Raw genomic sequence first — 21959 nt, 5'->3', positions numbered from 1 at the left:
ATAGGAAGAGAGCATTGGAGCATTAAGGACAGCGACGGTGCCGCTGAAGGCTGAAATAATGGATGGTGGAAATGGCAGAAGACCCAGCGCAGCTCATTACTAAATGGACTCTGCAGAGGTGGAAACTATGCCCCACTAGCTTGGCTGTACACAGCAGAGGACAAAACAGCACAGCTTAAAATAGGGGCTTATTTAACAGATTCCTGTTTGTGTTTCTGTGCGTTTTTGTACTCAGCTCCGTAATAGCTCTCACTCCAGAAGTTGCCTGCCAAAGAACAGAGAATGTCAAAGCAATTTGCAAAGCCAGATTGACTTATTTCTTGGATATAAATGGTTTGTTGTTGTTCGCTGAGCTTTTCTCTGAGTCTTCCCTTCTCCTCTTTGATATTTTTTTCTGCAAATTCATTTACAGTAATGGGCTTACAAGAAACTTTCATTTTGTTGTGTGTGTTTTTTCAAAGTTTGTGTGCGAAGAACCTTGAAAAGCACATCGTTGTATTTAATGAATGCTGCCTGCTAGTTCATCTTTTTTGTTGCTTTCAGCCTTCTCCAGCACCACGTGCATTGATGTCTGGCACCTGATTTTCCCATCGTCCCACGCGCCCTTTAAACCTCTCCTTCCGTCCGTCTCCGCAGGCTCGTCCGTGATGCAGGTGACGGCCACGGACTCGGACGACTCCACCACGGCCAACGGCATGGTGCGCTACCGCATCCTCTCGCAGACGCCGCACACCCCCATCCCCAACATGTTCACCATCAACAGCGAGACCGGGGACATCGTGACGGTGGCGGCCGGCCTGGACAGAGAGGTCAGCGTCACGCGTGTGATCTGTGTTCATCTGATGGCTACGGGTTCCGTTCATGTCGGCCATTAGAGGAAACAGTTGTTGCATCCAGCAGTTGCATACGTTCATCTGGAGCCAGACAGAGCAGAGATTTAGTTTATTATTATGTTAGACAAAGGTTGGTACATTAAGGGACAGTCTACTTCTATGGTACATTCACTGTCTGCTTCTAGTCAGTTATAAAAGAAAACTACACAAAAAGCAAACAAACAAACTGTTGCCTGGATCAAACTTCATGTTTATTATAGAGGCACAAGAGAACGTCCAGCTTTTCACCTTCTACTGTGAGTATTTTGCCAAATATCCACGTATTTTTTACCCTGGTTGTCACACACACACACACACACACACACACACACACACACACACACACACACACACACACTGATTCATTCTGGTACCTTTCCTCACGTCGTCCCACCCACTCAACAACAACTCATCCGTGCCACTCAGCCATTCATTATTTCACATAGACTCTCTGCAGAGACAGTGCTTAGCAACATATTCACCCACACACACACACACACACACACACACACATAAACACATACACACATACACACACACACACACACACACACACACACACACACACGCACACACACACACACACACACACACACACACACAGGGTGCTTGGTAGCAGAATGTGCTGTCATGGTCAGACCAAAGTCGAGTAAGTTAAATAGAGGTCAGTCACAGGGTGTAGTTCGATTTATTCCAATTCGTCAGTGTCAGTTTGGTTTGTTAACAGAACATTTTCGGCTCAGATGATAATGATAATGACATGGGTCCCGTGAGTTCAGTGACATGAGTTGCAGCTTATCCTGAACTCATTCACTTGCACGTCACCTTATCTCCACCGATGCAAGATGGAGAAACTACATTAGCGCTGGCAAAATCAGGACACACACTCACACACTCACATTCCATCATTACGAGGATAATCTCATCGTCATTACTTCACCGGCTGATTTTACAGCCGTCATAAAAGCACAGTTGAGTGTGTCTCATAACGTTTATATTCTGAGGAAGCCCGCCGGTCCCTGTCAGCACTAAACCCGGCCAGGAAATAAAAACTGGGTTTTACCAACAGTAAGGAGAGCGCATTTGGAGAGTAATTACAGGTAAACTGGTTTTGATGACAGAAGAATACAATACATCAACGTGCGTTCCTTATCCAAATTTTATACGAGGCTGGCGCGGCATGACAGCGTAATATATTTGTGGGACAATATAAATGAGTTTAGTGAACGCGGGCCAGCTCTGTGTCCCTGTTTCCAGTTTGGCCCAGGCAGCAGCGGTAGCAGCTGATGTGAGTGAGAGAAAGCTCATTAATCTGGACACATCAAGCCCGGCTCAGTCCCACCTGCCTCTGATCCTCCCACTAAAACTGGGACACACCTGGGAGTTCACCCACCTGCTGTCAAGGTCATCAACACAAATGCACAAACACGCTCAGACACATGGGCACGCTTACGCGGACTCGCTTCCAGCCTCGATGGTGGGAAGCTCGGATCTGATCCCACATCTGATGCTACACGTCCGTTTGCGCGTGTAGCACGTGCAGTAGATGCCTCATACAGAATCACCACCGTCGCAGCACGCGCCCCACTGTACTGCGTAGTCTCTACCCTCTCATCCTTTTCTCACACTTTAGCTAATCCTCGCTCACCGCGCCGGCGCCTAATTAGAATATCCATGTGCTAATTAAGGGGTGAAGCGGGTTCTCTCGTGTTGAGGAGACCGCGGGGTGCGCGGAGGTTAGCCTGGTATCATTTACCTCTGACACCGCTGAATACCAATTATTCTTTCTCACTCATAGTTCACAGCCCCCTCCGCTCCGTTGACCCCGCATGTCTTTCCGCGCTTCAACAAACAGGCTAACAAGTCGCGCTAAGCAGTATACACGTGTCTGACTATACCGCTCTACACTGCAACGCGGCTGCTCCAGATGTTTCTCAGTCTGTTTTTTTAATATGTGAAGGCTTATACACTTCTAATATAATACTGATCTAGTTCTAAATTGTTGCATTCTGCATGCTAATTGTACTGAAAGTGCCATTTAAGTGCAGCAGGTAGCAGAGTGCTACATGTCAGGGTGCCACAGCTGGCACGGATGCTCTTCTTTTGTGGCAGGCAGAGCTGCTGTCTTTCATTACCCCAGGCTGTCTCAATCTCCTGTGGGCCGTGGGTTGGCATGGTCCTGGGTGGCACAGTGTGGGGTGGCCGACGGCCAGGCCCCCCGCTGGGCCCGCGCCAGCGCCGGCGCTGGCCCGTCTCCCTGCCGATTAGGACATGGCTTGGACTCGCTCAAGGACACAACTGCCCACGGCCCGGCTCTATTAAATTCTGCGGAGCCCAGTTGTGAATGTTGCCGAGAGTGGGCAAACCTGAAAGGGCCCCCGAGCTCTGTTGTCTCTGAGATGCAGAGTTATGTTAACTTGCCCACTTTATACCCGGAGCCGGGGCTTCAGACAGTGAATCCGTCTGAGGATTGTGAGTGGGCTGCTGATTGAAGCGTATTGATGCATGTAGGTGGAGGTTGACTCCTTGTAACCAGGATACAATGAGGAAAAATTCACTCAATATTCACCTCATTATATGCACCTACCTACTATTTAAAGGGAACTTGCTTTTGCTGAGGCAAGGCTGAAAAGTTCCACTTATAGTCAAGAGTCATGTTTTCTCTTCTTTCTGTTTTGTGCCTCATTCGATGGTCATTCTATTGTTGACGTTTCCAAGGTTAAAAGTTGTGCGTAGAGTGACTGCACAGGATTAATGAGTGGCTCCCATTTGTTTTCATTTTCTGTAGGATGATTTACATAGTTGTTCTAACAGAAATGGTAAACGGCATCTGCTGGTGTTTCATCACGCTCCGCTTTGTTGAGTCGTGTCCCATGCGTATTGTGAAGCCGAGTTGGTCGATACACTGAAGCTCCAGCCCAGTCTGCCACATTCATTCCAACAGCTATATTCATACGTGACTCACAGCCTTTATTTATCCAGTGTGTGACTCTAAGCTCTTTGCATAATGGTGGAGGCGTATCTAATCATGTCAATTCTCAGTTTATATCTCAGATTTACCTTTGTATCTGAGCGGCTGCCTCCACAATAGCGCTGAGAGAAAAGCCGCAGCCCACTGTCTTGCAGCGAGTGGCCACTGGCTTGTGTTCTCTGCTGTGTGTGTGTCCTCAACACACCCCTGAAACTAAAATATGTTTTCATTACAAACAAACTAACCGTATTGACTGTTTTGGTTTTTCCGAGTGAAGTGTTATCAGCTGCCCGATGGAAATTGTACTTGTTTCACGGGTAGATAGACGCCGTAGTCAAAGTAAAGTGAGGGAGCTGCTCTCTGCAGCTGTAAATACCAGTACTTGCCATTTGAGACAGATTGTAAGTGACAGACTAATGACTGTGGCCAGCAGGAGCCCAACAGGCTGGAACACAATGCACAAATGACACAAGTAGGGATCAAGTCTCTGCGAGTGGCCCATTGCAGCACAGCAAACAGAAATGCACCCTCAGCTCAGGTACTGTATAATTAATGCAGCTCTGCATACGTGCTGCCAGAAACCCCATTACTTTCCATTCTGATGCTGGACTTTGCATTTGCCTATATTTGCTGGGCTTTATTCTTGCTAACAAAGTCTCACTTGAGCGCAGGCCCATTTGCTTACAAGCCATGAACAGTCAGTTCCTTCCACCTGTCCTGTCTGCTGCTTGGCTTGGCTTGGCTTGTCGGGCAGCTAAGGCCAGTAGCCCCCAGCCTTTTGTTCTGTTTTTCTTTCTCCAGTCTACTGGACGGTAAACTACCTAATTTGGTCCCCGTGAAGAAAGGTTTTGGCTTTTGTTGTTGCAGGAGATCTCTGTACAGGTGTTTCTGTGTTCTCCGATGGCTTTCATCTTGCACAGATTGTGTCCGTGAGGCTCGAGGCATGTGTGCGGGGGGAGAGTCTGTGCTGTTGATGTTGACTGTGAGACAAGACGCCATGTTTCTTGCCAGCACTGGACTCTAATCTAACAGAGATTTTCAGTTCAAGCCTTCTACAGGATCATTAGAGAGTCTTTTTGCTGGCTTGTTCAGTTTGTGTGTGTGTGTGTGTGTGTGTGTGTGTGTGTGTGTGTGTGTGTGTGTGTGTGTGTGTGTGTGTGTGTGTGTGTGTGTGTGTGTGTGTGTGTGTGTGTGTCTGTTTGTGTGTGTGTGTTGGGGGAGTCAACATGAACCTGTATTCCTGATACGTCTGCGTATCCACCTGTTCCTACTCACTGGAGCGTTAGCGGACGTGCATGTGTCCACTAGAAGCACCATAAACTCAGCACCATCCTCAGATGAGTGAGATAACTGCAGGTTCGGATGCATCGGCCACGGCCCCCACTGTGTGAGAGCTCCACCTGCTGGCTCCGCACCAGTCTCCACCCGACCAAAGCAGAACGCGTCCATCAAAGTACAGGCCTATTAGCTTCCTACAGCCATCTGGTGCTATTCCTAGATTGATGTATGTGACCGGATCTAAATGAGTCTGCAGAGAGACACATTCATCGGAGCCTCTATTTACTAAACCGCTCTGTGAGGGGAGATGGTATTGATATTTCATTATGAGTCTAATAAAGGGCAGCCTGTATTGAGTTTTCATTAATAGGGTTGGTTTGGTGCAGATTAACATGTCTGCGCACTTCATAATGACTTGGAGAGATGCTAAATGGCCCCAGCTGCATGCGTTACCTGGCCTCAATGGTTTGACTGATCTAACAATCAACTGAATTTTTTGCAACAGAAAAAAAAGGAAAGTGGGAGGCGAAAAAAAAAAGAAAAGCTATGAAGAGGCACAAAGACAGACAAAAAGATAGAGATATTGCAGACAGGCATAGAACACTGAGCAACCATGATGTGATGAGAACGATAGTGAGGGATCAAAAGAAGCACAGAATGTGCTTAACAAAGAACACACTATAAACCAGAGGAGGATAAAGTAAGACACGACTCAACTAAAATAAAATAACAAAGAAGCACCCACCTTGGGAGGAAGCAATAACTTGCCTGTCTAGATCTGTATTAGACTCGTGGCTGGGTTTGTTCTCATTCCTCCAGGCACTCCCTGACATCAATGCCACCGGCCTTAAAGTCTTTAGAAACTGCAATCCTCAGGCTGAATGTGACGAAAGCAGCCTAGCAGCAAACGAGCACCAGTCCATCGATGGGATGCATTGTGGGTGCTGAACAAAGCAGTGATGCCCTGGGCACCAGATGTGGCCTGTCCTTGACGTCCACTCCTCCCCTCTCCCTCTCTCTCTCTCTCTCTCTCTCTCTCTCTCCTTCTCTCTCTCTCTCTCTCGCTCAGATACAATTAAAGCTTGAGCCAATTTGATTGATAGGAAGAGAGGATTTTATGAAAGCACAAATACAAAAACATTCATGCAGCCATCTTCACAGTGCTGAGTCTGGGGACGTTGTGAACTTTCAGCACCATGGACAGCGTCGCAATACTGGAGTGTGGCTTGTTCAACACTTTTCACTCAGTTCTCTCTAAATGTCTAACGGCTCTTTAATATGGCAGTTGGAGCTGCAGTGCACTCTGGGGCAGCTTTACCTCACTGTACCAGACTAAATAAAGCCTGTTCCTTCCCTCTTATCTGCAGCAGTGGTGCATCTTAAAGTGGCAGCGCCTCCATTTAAATGAGTGATCATCCTGGACTGGTCCCACAGAGGAACATTGAGACTCTTGGGCAGTAATGGATAAACATTTTACAAACATGTAGCTCTCTCTCTTCAGCTCTGTGTGCTGGTGCCTGAAGGTATTGATTAAATAGGATGCTTTTGTTCAACTGTGTGGGCTGCTGTGATGAAAGAAACGATGCAGACGCTGGACATGTAATGAAACCCCTGTCTGGGTTTGTTATAAAAATTCATGTAGTAGTTCTTGATCGTGTCTTTTTTGTGTCTTGCTCTTCTTCGCAGAAAGTGTCTCAGTACACCATCATTGTCCAGGCCACCGACATGGAGGGAAACCTGAACTTTGGTCTGTCGAACACAGCCACAGCCCTTATCTCCATTACTGACATCAATGACAACCCACCAGAGCTGACAGTCAGGACGGTGAGTTCTTTTTTTTTTGCTTCAGATCTGGTGCTTAATCACGGTTCACAGCTCTTTAGTGAATTAGGTTTACGACCTCTGGGTTTCATGCCTCTGCCAACCAGTCAAGCTGGAGTCTACATGCGTGTTTATTACATCAGAACCAGCTCATTCAGTGGAATTGTACATTTGTGCCAAAAGGGCTGGAGGAGTCTGTGGGTGCGATGTTGCACTTACAGTAAGAATGATTCACGGTGACCTTTGACCATGTAAAGTCAGAAGATAAAATATGCTCTAGTTCAGATCAGGATTGATCATTCTTTTACATTTAGAATGAACATAGCATTATCCTGAGAGGACACTAAGATGACAAATATATTGTGGGTTATTATATGAGATGTGTGCGTTGTGGTGGTGTTCTGGTGGCCGCGTTTGGCTTTGGTCCCTGATATCTTCACATTGGTCTGACAGCCTCACTGCGGCTGGTCGGCTCCATTCAAGTCCAGAGGGGATTTTTTTTTTTTTGCTTCAAGGTCACTAATAAAGAAGCACTAACCGAACACGTCGTGTGTGTTTGCGTGGCTTCACGTTTGGTTGACGCTCTCAGTGCTCGGGGGACACAATCACAGGCTGCCTACAGCCTGACAGACCCGCAGCAGTTGAGCCGAGCACCTGGATTCCTGCGATTTCGGCGCGAGACAGATGCCGTCTGCATTCAAGCTCAGAGGCGGCGCAGGCGGCGTGTCGGCGTCACACGCTTCGATCCTGTCTCCGCGGCGGCGCCGGAACAGCCCCGGCCGCACGCTCCGATAAGAGCCCACCAGCTGTCGTACTGTACGACGGAACCCGCAGAACCTCTCGGACCCGCTCCGCTCGGACCCGCTCTGCACAGATCACGCTGACGAATGCTGCTCGTCTCTTCGGGGCCTCATCGCTTTCCACCATAAGCACGTGTAGATGTGTCTGAACTGAGCAGCTGACCAAATGTTGATGTTTGACTCAAACGCAGTAATTAGTATAAATTAATAAAGTGTGTTTCTTGGGGGAACGTTTTGCTTCTTAGAAACAAACAACCGCAAAAAATTGTTTTCCACCATATGTCGTTTCCACTGCTTTGTCACTCTCGACTTTTCGTTTTGCTTCCCACACGAGCGTCTCCACTTGGAGTGGCTCAGTAATTATTTGTGTGCGACAGATGCAAGAAACATTCATCGCTCTCTGCGCGCGGCATAAAACATAAGCGCGCTAATTAAGTAAAATCGCTCGCAGAAGCGCGGAACCTTTGCATCTACGGCGGTTTGAAGAAAAGGGGCATTTTTTTTATTCATTTCGCCACATGGGCATCAACGTGCTATGTTCATCATTTTTGTGATGAAAGTACAGCAGCACTTGCCACAACATATCTAATCAAACTCTTCAATGAAGTGCACCCAGTGGTTTGTCATTCAGTGAATGCAGCCGAGTGGCTCAGAAGCCTTGTGGGTCTGAAAGCTTGAACTGGCAGACACGCGGCCTTACAAATCTGAACAGAGTGCTATTTGTGATTCACCTGTAGCACCGCGGCGCCTAAATGGCTGAAAGAGGAGGGAACGCGGCGGAGTTCCACCGCGTTCGCAATTTTCCCCTTCGCTTCCCGCTCCGCGACTTCGCTTTGAGTTTAAAAATACAGCAGGAGCGAAGAAAAAGCAGCTTGTTATGCCTGCATAATGTGGAACGCGGCGCGGCGAGGGACGACGCCCGGTGCCGGTAGCTGTGCTTTATGACGCCGCAGCGAAGACATAACAGCCTCCTTATGTGGACTGATGTCAATCTGGGAGACGCGTTTGTTCTACATAATGCCGTCGTTACCATTAGGTGTTGTTTTTAACACCCACTCAACGGCAGCTCGTTTAGTGGCGTCGGGCGCAGGCTCTGCGCCGCTAAATGGAAGACTTTCATCTGCTGAGTCAGTCGACGCTCGATGTCTCCTGCTGTGGAGTGACCATTGATGGAGACTCGGGGTCTGTACAGAAGCGTAGCTTCATTCATTGCCTCTGTGTGGATTCCGGCGCTTGAAGGCCGGCCGTGTTGAAAGATGGAGTGGAACATGAAAAGTCACATAAACCAAGCAGCTGTGCATAAGTGACCCCCGAGTGTGTTTATTGGCTTAGTACAGTCCTTGATACGTGTGTGATTCGGTGCTTTGAATCGCGAAGCAAGACTCTGAGACTCTGAGCAAGACTCTCTGAAAAGAAAAGTGACAAATCATTTGTGTCATAAGGAAAAAACTGAACTCTTAAGCGATAATAGAGTCTTTTGCAGCAGACCGGTGTCTCAGCATCTGGATCAACCACACAGCACAGTGTCACTGAGGCACAAAAACATGAACCACAACAGCTGAGAGACAACAAGTTGCTGTGATGCCTTTGAAATCACGTTAAATACCTCACAACAGTTGTTGTGTGTTAGTAATTAACAATAACAAGAAATGCTTTTAGACACAACTTGCATTTCCTGATAATTAGTTAATTATATTCACAGGCTGCACATTAGTTGCAGTCAGTAAATATAAGGTGTGAACTTTGCAGCTGTATTCACTTATGTATATGTTGCCACTCACCATTCTCTACTACACATACTAGTCTCCGTTTCGCAGTCAGACATCATTTTATATAAATTAGTTTGATGATTAAGTGGTAATATAAAACTTGGATGTAGTTTTACTTGCATTCTCAGTGTGGGCGAACCTTTCTGTCATTTCGCAAAGTTTAAAGCCCACGTTGTTGTAAAGATTTGCCTCCAATAAGGTTTTAATTGTGGCAGGTTTAAATAGGCAGAGCACATAAAGTTCATGTTTAAAACCCCATAAAGACAGAATCCTGACAGATACACTTTTTGAGACATTACAAGTCTAATTAGGGTTTATGATTCTTTTTATTTTTGTCCCCTGCGGAGTTTAAATTGCCCGGTAAAACGTTAAAGAGGTCACCGAGCGATTACCTGCTGGATTTTATTTACCACGCTCCCCTTTTTGCGTCTTTGTCATTGCGACATCCTTCAGAAAGTCCGATTGTGCTCCTCTAGTGGCTTATCAATTGCTCCACATTGCGTTCTAGAGAGAGTGGCCATTTTGGAAGCAACCTCCCCTGCAGCCGGCGCCATTGTGTGCGACTCTCAGAGAGCGTATTCCATTTGGCCGTCTGACAGCGTGGCCGAGCGCTGCGAGGGTCCGGGGTGGTGTTTGCGCTGAGGCTCAGGGTGGAAATGAAATGGAGCAGCCCGCACAACAGAGGCCGTGAGCGCATATTTAATTTGTTCTGTGCTTATCGGCCTGGATGTGGTGCATGGGGGTGTTGGGGGGGGGGGTTGGAGGCTGCTTCGGTCCCACAGTGATAAAACTATTAAAGTGAACAGCAGCTGGCAGACGCACGCGCGTCAACAAGTTAACATTGCACAAGAGGGAACGGGGATCGTGGCTCCGACAATGAGAGCGCGTGGCGCCGCACTGTAAATCCCGGCAGAGAGCGACGCGGGTCCTGCGGCGCCGCCGAGCTGCCGGGCTTCTCCCGGCTCTGCAGCTGTCACCAAGTTGGCTCCGGAGCCAGTTCAGAGGGGAGTCGTTTCAGAATGCGGCATAATGAAGATCATTAGCCAAAGATTATTCCTACCGCTGCCTTAATTACAGCACTTATCTAATTGCTTATTAAGACCTAGATTTGGTGAAGGCACAGAATCCAAATGAAATGAGTAAACACTTAATTGAACAAATCCATTAGTTGGAATAAAACAGTTTCATGCGAGCAAACGTGGCGCGGAATAAGGGGCCGCGTTAGCATAATGGAAGATATGATTCTCTATTAGCCGCGTCAGACGGACGCGCCTTCGTCTTCCTCCCGTCTCTTGTTCAGCTACCGGTTTCAATTCCGGTATCGACGTAATGAGCGTTATTGGCACGAGCCTGCGAGCGCTTTGTTTTCATAACAGCAATTATGGAGAGCGCTTAAAGATGGACGACGACGGCGGCGCGAGCTAATGTTTAAAATCTCAATAAATCAGGCTATTAACGCGCATTAACCGAGTGCTGGTGCGACATGGGCGTAATGTTGCCCCCCCCTCCCTCTCTAGTTCTCAGGGGAGGTGCCAGAGAACAAGGTCAACGTGGTGGTGACCAACCTGACGGTGGTGGACAGGGACCAGCCCCACAGCCCCAACTGGAACGCCGTGTACCGCATCGTCAGCGGCGATCCCTCGGGCCACTTCGCCATCCGCACCAACCCCATCACCAACGAGGGCATGCTGACAGTGGTTAAGGTGAGCGCCGCGGCCCCGTAAACGAGCTGTCGTCCCACGGAACCGCTGCGGGAGCGTTTCCTTTTATTACCTCTCGTGTTCCCCACCTGCTCTGAAGTGCCAGATGTTGACGTCTGAGTGCTTCGGTCTCACATTGTTCCCGCTGAATTATATGTTGTTTCTCAAATTGGAGCACAGTTGGTGCTAATCTTGCAATCAGCTCCACTCATTGTCGTCTCATCTCTCATCATTTTGATTTATACAACAAGCTCTAAACACTTTACTCTCTCTCTCTCTTTCTCTCGCTTTCTCTCTCTCTCTCTCTCTCTCTCTCTCTCTCGCCCCTCCAGCCGGTGGACTTTGAGATGAACCGGGCCTTCATGCTGACCGTGGTGGTGTCCAACCAGGCCCACCTCGCCAGCGGCATCCAGTCTTCGGTTCAGTCCACGGCGGGAGTCACCATCTCCGTGCAGGACGTCAACGAGCCGCCCGTCTTCCCCGTCAACCCCAAGATGATTCGCTTTGAGGAGGGGGTCCCGGCGGGCACCACCCTCACCGTGTTCGCTGCCCAGGACCCCGACCACTTCATCCACCAGATCGTCAGGTAAAGACCGCAGCGCACTGAAACCATGATGAAAATCTGCTTATTTCCCTCTCATCATCAGACACTGAGGAACTATTTGTGGAATGTATCTTCTGCTACAATGTACAGCGTGAGGCTTTCAATGCGCCGTCCACCCTGCGTTTGGGTCCTCCTGTGAATCTGTGTACCATCAGCGTGTAATCAGTGCCTGACAAGTTTTTCCCAGTCTATCTCTTTCCTGTGACATTCTCAGCTGACCCCCGCCCGCGTCCCGAGCTCCCGTTACCTCCCTGTTGCCAGGCGACTGGTGTGAAGAGGTCACCCTGTAATAACTTGGACACTGCCTGCGCGCCCTCCTTAGATCCCCATCTTCTTCTCTTCCTCCTCATTGATCCCTGCCTCCGTCCGCCCGTCCCAACCGGGTTGACGCACGGCGGGCGCGGAGCCATCGCAGCATCGACCCCGTGTGACAGAAACTCCCACATGTCCACTAAGGTCCAGCGGCACCGTTCCACTCCGTAGCCGGCTCCAACGAGAAAGATTGATTTTTCTTAATGTCAGTGAGACTGCCTCCTCCACTGAAAAACCCAGTGGAAATGTTACAGAATCCGCGGCAAGGGAGGCGGTGGGAGATGTTGCGCGCCGCCGCGCCGAGCGAGATCCACCTCTCTGTTTTCTGCTCCTAAAAGGACGGCATGCAAAGTACAGGGAGCGAGATCTTCTCCCCTTTAAAAGAAGTCTGTTCTCTCTCATCTCTCACTCCCTCTGACCCTGTCACTTTCTTCCCTGTCAGACTCTGTGTCTGTTATTGATGGGAGCTCAGAGCTGCTGTCTTCTCCAAAGCAGCTTTGCGGGCAGGCGCTCGGCTCATGCTCAGACAGCCCCGCATCTCCTGCTCCTGTATTACCTTTAGGTGACCTTGATTGAACCCAGCACAATACACACACAAAGGGCCCAGAAATGAACATGCGTGTCATGCGCCCACGGAGGATGAGTGAAAAGCCTGTGTACGAGCGGGAGATGTGAGGAGGGAAAGCCAGTGTGTGTGTGTGTGTGTGTGTGTGTGTGTGTGTGTGTGTGTGTGTGTGTGTGTTCTGCTGAATATCTTGCCTGTTTTCCATCTCTGGAGGAAGGAGAAAATACGCTATTCGGCCGCGTCTACTTTTCCAGCTGATTTTGCTGTTTGATGTGCTTTAAGTGGCAGCACGGCCCAATTAATGGGAGTTTGTGTGTGTGTGTAAGTTCTTGTATTTCAGCCCTGGTTAGTATTAGAGTATTAGGCTTTACTTTGATGTCAGGTCATGTTGATCGTCCCCCGCGCATCTGAAGATCTGAGGGCACGTCTGCTCAGAAAGCATTTCAGCCATAGTTCCCAGTCATTTCTCGAGCCAGATGTTCAAACCGTCCAGTTATAACATGGTTTTACTGCTCTAAACACAGTATCGCTTACCTAATAACCAAACCATTGCATCTGTGTGTGTGTGTGTGTGTGTGTAGGCACAGGTGGAGCTCAGGAGCTTATGTACATGATTAAAAGTATTGGTTTAGAAATGTTCTTCTACACTTTCTTAACTTCGGGACATTCGCTGGAGGGACATTAAAAAAAGGTCAATAGTCATAATGGAAGCAGCAGAGACCGACATAACATGGAGTTTCCACCGTCTCAACAAAGCCCATTAGCGCAGCAGAGCAGCCGCTTTGCAGCAGCCCTCCATCTGTATCTACACACGTTTCCATGCATTCGGGTGCAGAATTGAGTTTATGTCACCGGCGCTCTAGCGGGGCTAAGAGCCCAATATATTATCACTGTAGTTACATGTGTAATAAAAAGAAAAAAAAACGAGGAAAATAGACTTGAAGCGGGACCTAATTGCTCCCATACAGCACCTTACACGCTGCGTCGACAGCTGTATTGATTAGAATATCGCCTGTTCTGTCAAAAGCCTTTCATCTCAAACGTGGGCCGAGCCCCCATAATGCAACTTAATGGCGTCTTTCATTAGAACCCCCTGACACCTCCAGTAAAGGCCCACTTCGCTTAAACACAACTGTTCCGCGTTGTTTAAATGCCTAAACCTGGTTTCATATGTAAAGCCAGTTCCGACTACATAGATATATAGTTTTCTGTGTTATAGATGCGCTATAGTTTAGCGCACGCACAGCGTATACATCAGGTGTTTTGATATTGTGAGTGTTAATGGTTCTGCAGTCTGACTAATGCAGCACAGCAGGAGGCCCTGCTCCGCCAGCTGCGGATGAAGACACCAAGAGGTGACGTGCTGTTGGCACAGGAAGGGGACCAGCGTGCCAGAAGCGCCCACTCCAACCTGTGGGGCATCGTCAGACCCGCAGTGACGCAGCACGCAGCGTTGCTCGTGGGTTTGATTTCCCCCAGAACAACGCGCGATAAACAGCACGCACAGCAGAGAGGGAGGACGGCGCTGCGTTGGTTCTGTCGGGCCGTGTGCTAAGTTTGCAGCATGTGTCGTTGGCTGGAGGTGGGATCTGGCCTAACTAGTGTCAGCCTCCGCCGCCGCCGCTTTAATTACAGCTCCGACCCACTCCTCACGTCGCCCGACGCGCTACGACAACACGCCTCCCTCACTCCTCGCGCCTCTCACCCACACTTCCTGTCACGGCGGCGGCGGCGCTGACCGCCCACCTGCCGTGAGGCTCCGTGTTTGTTAGCAATTAAGCCCGCCGCCGCGCCCCCGGGGAGAGGCACTCCGTCCACTCGGCCGGCCGCGGAGCCGTAATGAGACTTATAGGCTTGATTTTACAGCTGTCACTTATCGCGTCCGCGCGCTTCGCCGACCTCGCGGCGATGACAGTTGCTGTGGAGACGGTGTAGGTGCAAAGAGCAGCGGAGCCGCCGATTGGCTGCTCTGCACACGGGTTTTCATCGGCCCCGGCGCTAATGAGCTGCTGCCATGATAAGCTGGGTAAACATATGTTCCACTCTCTGTGTCATTGTTCAAGGTGCTACAGTGGTATTGCTTATTATAGTAATGAACTGAACTCAACAACAAAAGAGTAACTTGGTGCTGCTGGAACTCATATAATAATATATTGGCTAATCCAGTGTGTGTGTGTGTGTGTGTGTGTGTGTGTGTGTGTGCGCGTGCAGATACTCCAAGCTGTCAGACCCCGCTAACTGGCTGAAGATCAACAGGACCAATGGTCAGATCACCACCATGGCCCTGCTGGACCGAGAGTCCATGTACGTCAGGAACAACGTGTACGAGGCCACGTTCCTGGCGTTCGACAATGGTAAGTCGGGTAAGTCAGTACGACTGTGCGTGTCGTGATGAACCGGCAGGACTGCGTCGCTCTGGGCCCGGCTTTAATAGTCACACGAATGAATGGGCTGACATTACGTTTGTTGCACACGCTCCCTAGTGATTGGTCCCGATCCAAATCAACAACAGCAGCATGTTGATGGTGACATTTTGTCTGTGTGCTCTTAACACAGCCAGATGTTTGTTTGTTGTGTCATTACAAGTCCACCCGCTGTAGCTCAAGACTAGAATATTAAGTTTAAGTCTATTTTTGCCTGTATATGCACTAATCTAAAATGATAAACACTGTACACAAACCATCATGTATGGTTTCAACGCTAACGTAGGTTAAATCTCCAGGGTAACGATGTACTATACAGTATAGTAAACATGAATATGTGTGTATCTCTAATACAGGATCTAAGAATAAAGTCTGTTAGCAAAGGTCCTGGGGATCAGCCTCAGCTACTGCAACAATGTACACAACTAAGCAGCCGAAGCAGTACAAATAGAGGCGCTTACTCTGTGTATAAGGAGGAGGGACTCAGGTGTTTTTACTCCGGTGAGAAATGAGGGATCAGTTGCCCCGAAGCACACCAAGTTAAGCTCAAAGTGTTGACTGCCTATTGATTGCGGAGCCCAGTGTCAACAAGGGGATATATTCCACTTTGATTGAAATTCTCTTTACTTATTCTACTCAAGCGAAGCGTAAGAGGCAACAAAACACCTAGCCAATCATAACCGACAAGGCGGTCGATGGGCCTTGAGGCCTGGGGCAACAGACCTTTACATACAGTAGTGGATGCAGCGCGTTCAGGGGGGAGAAGGAGGTTGAGCTGCGGCGCTGATGAGCTGCTGGGGTAAAGTGTATTCATGCTGCACTGCGTCTGTGATTTAGTTGGGTTTGCTGTTTGTCAACTGAATATCAAGGACACAATATATCACGGCGGTGTGTTTGTTCAGCAGAGCAGCGCACATCATTTCTTCAACTTTGGTCGGAGGTTGCACTGCTCAGATCACAAGGCCTGTTCAGATGATTATACTGTAAATGACTCCGCTTAGTGAGCGTTTCAGTAAAATCACACGTGGAGCAGGTTTGATCCGTTTTGTCCCACCTGACTTTAATTGATTTATTTATTGCCTCATGGCAAACGCAGCAGTAGAAGCTCACGTGTTTTGCCTATGAAAGTACTTTTGATGGCAGCTGTTAAATATCTGATCACCATTAGGGTAAATTCCCTTTTTTCTATAACTGTGCAAACAACTCTAAATAATTAAACTGCTTACTGGTGTGCTTTTGTTTTGTTGTGCTGTTTTTGTTTCCCCCTCTGGTGCCTTTTCATTATTTTAAACCTTCCCATATGTTTATGCAGGCAATTTAACTCGCATCCCAGTGAAAACAAATCATTTCAAATGAGGGGACTCATTTGTCATTCGCACATGGTTGTAGGGAAGGAAAGCGTTGAATGGTGACAGACGAAAGAGCCACACAGACAAATCAAACACGTCTCATCCCAGGAAATACAGAGATGAATATTAGTATTATTATTATTTGTTTTGGTCATAAAATAAGGTGTCTGCTTTGGGAACAGCAGTTGTCAAAACACTTGAGTGTGTTGTGTGTGTTGTTAATAAATGTATTGCAAACGTATTAACAATAAATACTAAAGGTTGGATTAACATGCTCCTTAGTTAATAAATTATGGCATTTAAACTGGGATGTGAATAACCAGCTTATGGTTTATATCACATATTGTAACAACGGCTGTTCAATAACTAAACTAAAGTGGGTTATAAATGTTAATATATTGGTAGTTAAAATATTATTGGAAAGATCTGACTGACTCTCAGTCCAAATGCAATGGAAGCCACTAAAGTGCAAAGTGAGAGAACAGCAGAGAAACCGTCTCACCCGCGGAATAAGCAGCGCCGTTACATATTTACAGCCTCAGCCTCGTCTCCAATCCTTCCCGCGCGTTGCATCAGCGCGAGACAGACGAGGCACGCGGCGTGAAGTTCACTCCGGTTTCTCTGCTCGACGCCAGAAAACAACGTGCGCGTCAACACACACGGCGGCGGTCGGCGGAGGAGCGGCGCGTAATTAAAACGCATTAAAGCCGCTGCTGTCGACGCGCAGCATTAAAACTGTCCGCTCCGACCCGGTTCGCCTGGAGCCCTGAGTGGTTTAGGACGAGCTGGCGTCGCTGGATGAACGGCTGTTTCCCGGCGAGCGTCGCTGAGCGCAGATAACGACGCGTCGCCTCGGCCTTGTCTTCAAAACGCAGCCGGTTCGAAACGCGAGGGCTAAAAAACATTCATACGCTTTTTCATTGTTGTGTTTTGTTTGGGTGCGCCAGTACAGATGTGTACAGTATTGTTCCTCCACTTTCAGCCACTCGGTAAACAAAATCCTTTTTTTCTTCCCCATTGTTTCCCCGCTGCCCTGCTTCATTTTCGCAGCTCTCGTTTTATGAGTCAGCTGGAAGAGCGTAATTGAAACGGAGCGCTTGTTTTGTTGTCTGCTGCGCCCCGGCTCCAGACTTTTCATCGTCACCCCTCCACCCCTGCTGCTCGCGCTTGTCTCCATCGCTCAGCTGTTATCTCACCATCTCCCACTTTGATCTTTTCACCCCCCCCCCCCCCCTCCCCGCAGGCTCGCCTCAAGCCAGCGGGACGGGAACCCTCCAGATCTACTTGATCGACGTGAACGACAACGCGCCCGTGCTCCAGCCCCGGGAGGCCCAGGTGTGCGAGCGCGCGCGCCCCAACTCCAGGATCAACATCACGGCCTCGGACGCCGACACCGACCCCAACGTGGGGCCCTTCGTCTTCGAGCTCCCCTCGTTCCCCGCCAGCGTTCGCCGGAACTGGACCATATCCAGACTGAGCGGTAATTAAATGCTTTACGTTGTCCGTTTTTCACGATTTAAAACCGAGGTTTTGGAGGATCGATGCGCGTCCTCGGCTGAATTAAGTAACAGATGGAAGGCGAAGCAGAATAACTGGCGACATCAAGAGGGGGGGGGGGGGGGTCCAAGTTTAACAAAATGTCTGGCGAAGCTGGCGGTGAGAGACGCGGGTGAGATCCAGCGTTGACGTACGATCCGTCGTTTGTGACAAATGAGATCCATTCATCTCTCCGTCCCCCGAGCGGCCGATCTGTCACGCCGTCCGCCCAGATGGATGCATCACAGCGGTTGTCTTGAGGACAAATCTGACGGCGTACCTGCATTCTTCTCGCAGCAAGGCTCTCGTCTTAGCTTGACTGAGTGATAGATGGTGAAGGTTATACATTCAGTTTTCTTATTTATATATAAATCTTTAATGCCACTTCGCATATGCGCCGTTCAGAGCGATTGCTGACAGTTCGCTCGGCGGCCGCTTTCATCCGGTGTCATTCATTTATACCTACGCGCATGATGACATGATATCTTGCCGTAAACAAAATGGAATCCCTCCGCAGTTCACTGTCTAATCGCATTTATCCGTTCTCCTGCTCCTCATTTTTAACGCTTCCTGCCGTTTTTCGTCCGTCCAGGCGACTACGCTCAGCTCAGGCTGAGGATTCCGTACCTGGAGCCGAGCGTCTACGAGATCCCCGTCATCGTGTCGGACTCGGGGAACCCGCCCCTGTCCAACCGCTCCCTGATCCGGGTCAAGGTGTGCCCCTGCGACGACAACGGGGACTGCAGCGCCACGGGGGCGGTGGCGGCCGCCGGCCTCGGCACCGGGGCCATCATCGCCATACTCATCTGCATCATCATCCTGCTCAGTGAGTCCCGCGAGCGCGCTTGGAGCGGTTCTGGCTGCAGCTCGGGTTCGGGCGCTTGATGGTGTTGCTGCTGTTTCTCGCAGGCATGGTTCTGCTGTTCGTGGTGTGGATGAAGCGCAGGGAGAAGGAGCGCCAGGCGAAGCCCCTGCTGATCGACCCCGAGGATGACGTCAGAGACAACATCCTGAAGTACGACGAGGAGGGAGGAGGAGAGGAGGACCAGGTACGGCACCCAGCTGTGAACATCAGCCGTGGCAGCTTCATAATAAATAATTCATGTGTAATAAGTTGCTTTTTCTTTCAAGTGTTTTTTTTACTATTATTTACAGAAGGTCAGAACTGTATTTATATCTAAGACTTAAACTTAACATTCTTTCCTATGAAGAAAGTCAAAGATTAAGGTTAAGATCTACGTTAATAAATAGGGACAAAAAGTATGAAATCATCATTTTTAAAAGGAAAACTTATGGATTGGTTGAGTTATTACAGACAAGCATCTGATAAAACAGAACAGAGTGAGTGATTATGTGAAAAGGTTTGCAAGCAAACAATGTCTGAATTAGTGGACACAACACGTACTGTACATCCTGACACAGGATGTGGGGACTTGGCCTCATATGAGCAACAATAAAAGCCTGTATTGGTTTGCAACGTTATACAGAGGTTGAGGTTGAGTTGAGCTGCACGTTTATTAAAGCTCAGTTTGATGAAGACCCAGTTTTCACAGCTCATTGGTCCTCACAGACACATAAGCATCAAAGCTGAGTCCATTAGGCTGAACGAGACCCACGTAACTCCAGTCTGGGAATCCGAGCATCCTGCCTCGCGCACCAGGTTAATTAGCTAATGAGCACGATAATTACCCTTAAACTGACTCTTGCCATCCGTGCAGGACTATGACTTGAGTCAGCTGCAGCAGCCCGAGTCCCTGGACCACATCATCAACAAACCGACGGGGGTGCGCAGGGTGGACGAGAGGCCAGTGATTGCTGAGTCCCAGTACCCCGTCAGGCCCAGTCTGCCCCACCCTGGAGACATAGGAGACTTCATTCATGATGTGAGTAGTCTCGCTATAGCTACAGACAGTCTAGGACTATTTACCACAAGGCCTGACCCCAGCCACCCGTGTCTTGCTCATGTCCAGGGCCTGAGGGCAGCGGACAACGACCCCACGGCTCCTCCCTACGACTCCCTGTTGGTGTTCGACTACGAGGGCAGCGGCTCCACCGCCGGCTCCGTCAGCTCGCTCAACTCCACCAGCTCAGGGGACCAGGACTACGACTACCTCAACGACTGGGGCCCGCGCTTCAAGAAGCTGGCCGACCTCTACGGGGGCGGGGACGACGACTGAGGGAGGAGCCGGGGGGAGGGCGGGGGTCAGGGGCGGGGCCTCGGGCGGGGGCCCGGACCGCGATGAGGCCCCGCGGCGGGCGCGAGGGGCGCCGGGCGCCGGCTCGGCCCGCGGCCCCGCGTCGGGTCGCCCACCGAGCCTGCCGGCGCCGATCCCTCTGCAGCGCAACTGTGTTCTGGCTTCATTTCTGGATTCTTTTCAGTGGCGAGTTTGTGGTGTGACGTTTCTCTTCTTCTTCTTTCCGTTCCTGTCGTTCTCTCTCTCTCACCGCGCTGGACCCAGAGCTCTCTGGGGACGAATCAAGGCGGTGGCGGGAGCCACGAGTGGCGAATCTGTGCTTTGGTTGATTGTTCAAACGAAACCATCTCTTGCTTTGGTCTCACACTGAAGAGAATGTTTGCAGGAAGACGCTCTCGCTCTCTTTCACTCTGTCAACTTGAATTTCCTTAGAACAGAAGCACTGTCATTTTATAAAGTGCCTTTTGTGGTGTGTTTTTGTATCGGACTCCTGCTATCTCAGGATCGGTTGCCATTTGTGCAGTGCAGCGGAGGCGGCGCTCACCCCCCCCCAGTGTTCCTCAAACCGGCCCTGCCTGTCACCCTCCTCCCCCCTTCACAGCGGTGCGAACCGACGACCCCAGCAGCCAGTCCCAGGAGGGTAGGACACGACCCGCTATCGGACAACCCGGGTCACGGCCCGCTCGGGATGAACACCGCCCTCGTGTCCAAGGACCTGCTCAGTTTGACTTTCATAGGCATCACCTGGCGACGCAGCCTCAGCAGCACGCTGACGTTGGCGCGACACCATTTTTATACGCGTGGGGGTTTTTCTAATTTACTGGAGAATGCCTGCCTTTCCTCTGTGGACTCATGACTTGAGAGCTTTCATTTGAGACGCTTGCCTGCCCTGTACGGTTTTGTGTTGCTTTCGCCACAGTGTAAAGCTTATGTAGGCATGATCTGATCAGTCAGACGGTGTAAGGAAGCGGGACTTGAAATGACTTTGAACAAAGGCATCTGAGACGGATTTTCTTTTTTTTGTTGCCTTGAACATTCCCATTTTTTTAATAGGCAAAGAAAACAATAAAAAGGTGCATGATTTTTTTTTTCAAAATGTTTTACTCAAAGCACTTGTTACTGTGGTGAGAATGTGAAAATAGTCGGCAGAAACTATATAAATATACTCTGTATAAAGACACTGAGAAAATAAAAATACTGTAAGATACCTATTTTTGAAGTATTGATGACATACAAGTTGCTGCTCTCTCTCAAGCTCTTCACTGAGCTTGGGGGATTTTTGGCCCTTTCATTTTTAATATGTGGATATTCTTTTGTTCCTTTGTCTTCTGTTGAGTCATGATCCATTTTTAAGATGCAAGCTTTCATATTTCTCTTTCAGTTCCCCTCCTTGTTCATTTCCCACTCTGCATTGTCTCCCCTGCCTCCGGGCAGAGGACGGGTCGCCAGTCGAGCCCGCTGACAGCCGTCCTGAGGAGGGTTATTTCACTCATTCATCTAAATACTGGATGTGTGCTTCAGAAAATAAACAAGACATGTTTTCAAATCAGCGCAGGTGTTTCGTGGATGTATGTGAATGTCACACAAAGCGTTACGTCTTTGAGCCTCTGTGACCCTGTTTGTCAGATCGTCTCTAAATCGGCCGCTCCGATGGATTTGAACCATTTCTGACGTTTGGCTTCTGGTGGTGACTGAAAGCGAAGCGTGAGCTGAGAGCGCGCATCGGTTTGAACCACGACTGTCTCATTTTTTTCTGCAATCACT

General features: G+C 49.3%; 1 protein-coding gene across 4 annotated transcripts in view; it reads left to right on the top strand.

The window, feature by feature from the left end:
• cdh4 (cadherin 4, type 1, R-cadherin (retinal)) overlaps nucleotides 1–21745 on the top strand; it is a 139386-nt gene extending 117641 nt beyond the window's left edge. For 3 of the 4 annotated variants that reach the window (XM_029149741.3, XM_029149739.3, XM_029149742.3), the window contains 10 exons: nucleotides 637–809; nucleotides 6808–6945; nucleotides 11029–11214; nucleotides 11544–11797; nucleotides 14904–15055; nucleotides 17708–17944; nucleotides 18593–18826; nucleotides 18910–19049; nucleotides 19719–19883; nucleotides 19971–21745. In XM_029149741.3, the coding sequence (XP_029005574.1) occupies nucleotides 637–809; nucleotides 6808–6945; nucleotides 11029–11214; nucleotides 11544–11797; nucleotides 14904–15055; nucleotides 17708–17944; nucleotides 18593–18826; nucleotides 18910–19049; nucleotides 19719–19883; nucleotides 19971–20177 (1886 nt within the window). In that variant the 3' untranslated portion in view covers nucleotides 20178–21745. The remainder of the gene's footprint in view (nucleotides 1–636; nucleotides 810–6807; nucleotides 6946–11028; nucleotides 11215–11543; nucleotides 11798–14903; nucleotides 15056–17707; nucleotides 17945–18592; nucleotides 18827–18909; nucleotides 19050–19718; nucleotides 19884–19970) is intronic. The other variant, XM_029149740.3, reaches the window with a different exon arrangement.
• The last annotated feature ends 214 nt before the right edge of the window (nucleotides 21746–21959 follow it).

The sequence above is a fragment of the Betta splendens genome, chromosome 5 (genome assembly GCF_900634795.4).
Source record: "Betta splendens chromosome 5, fBetSpl5.4, whole genome shotgun sequence".
NCBI lineage: Eukaryota > Metazoa > Chordata > Actinopteri > Anabantiformes > Osphronemidae > Betta > Betta splendens.
Note: the sequence above shows the minus strand (reverse complement) of the source record. Positions and strands in the feature narration are given on the sequence as shown.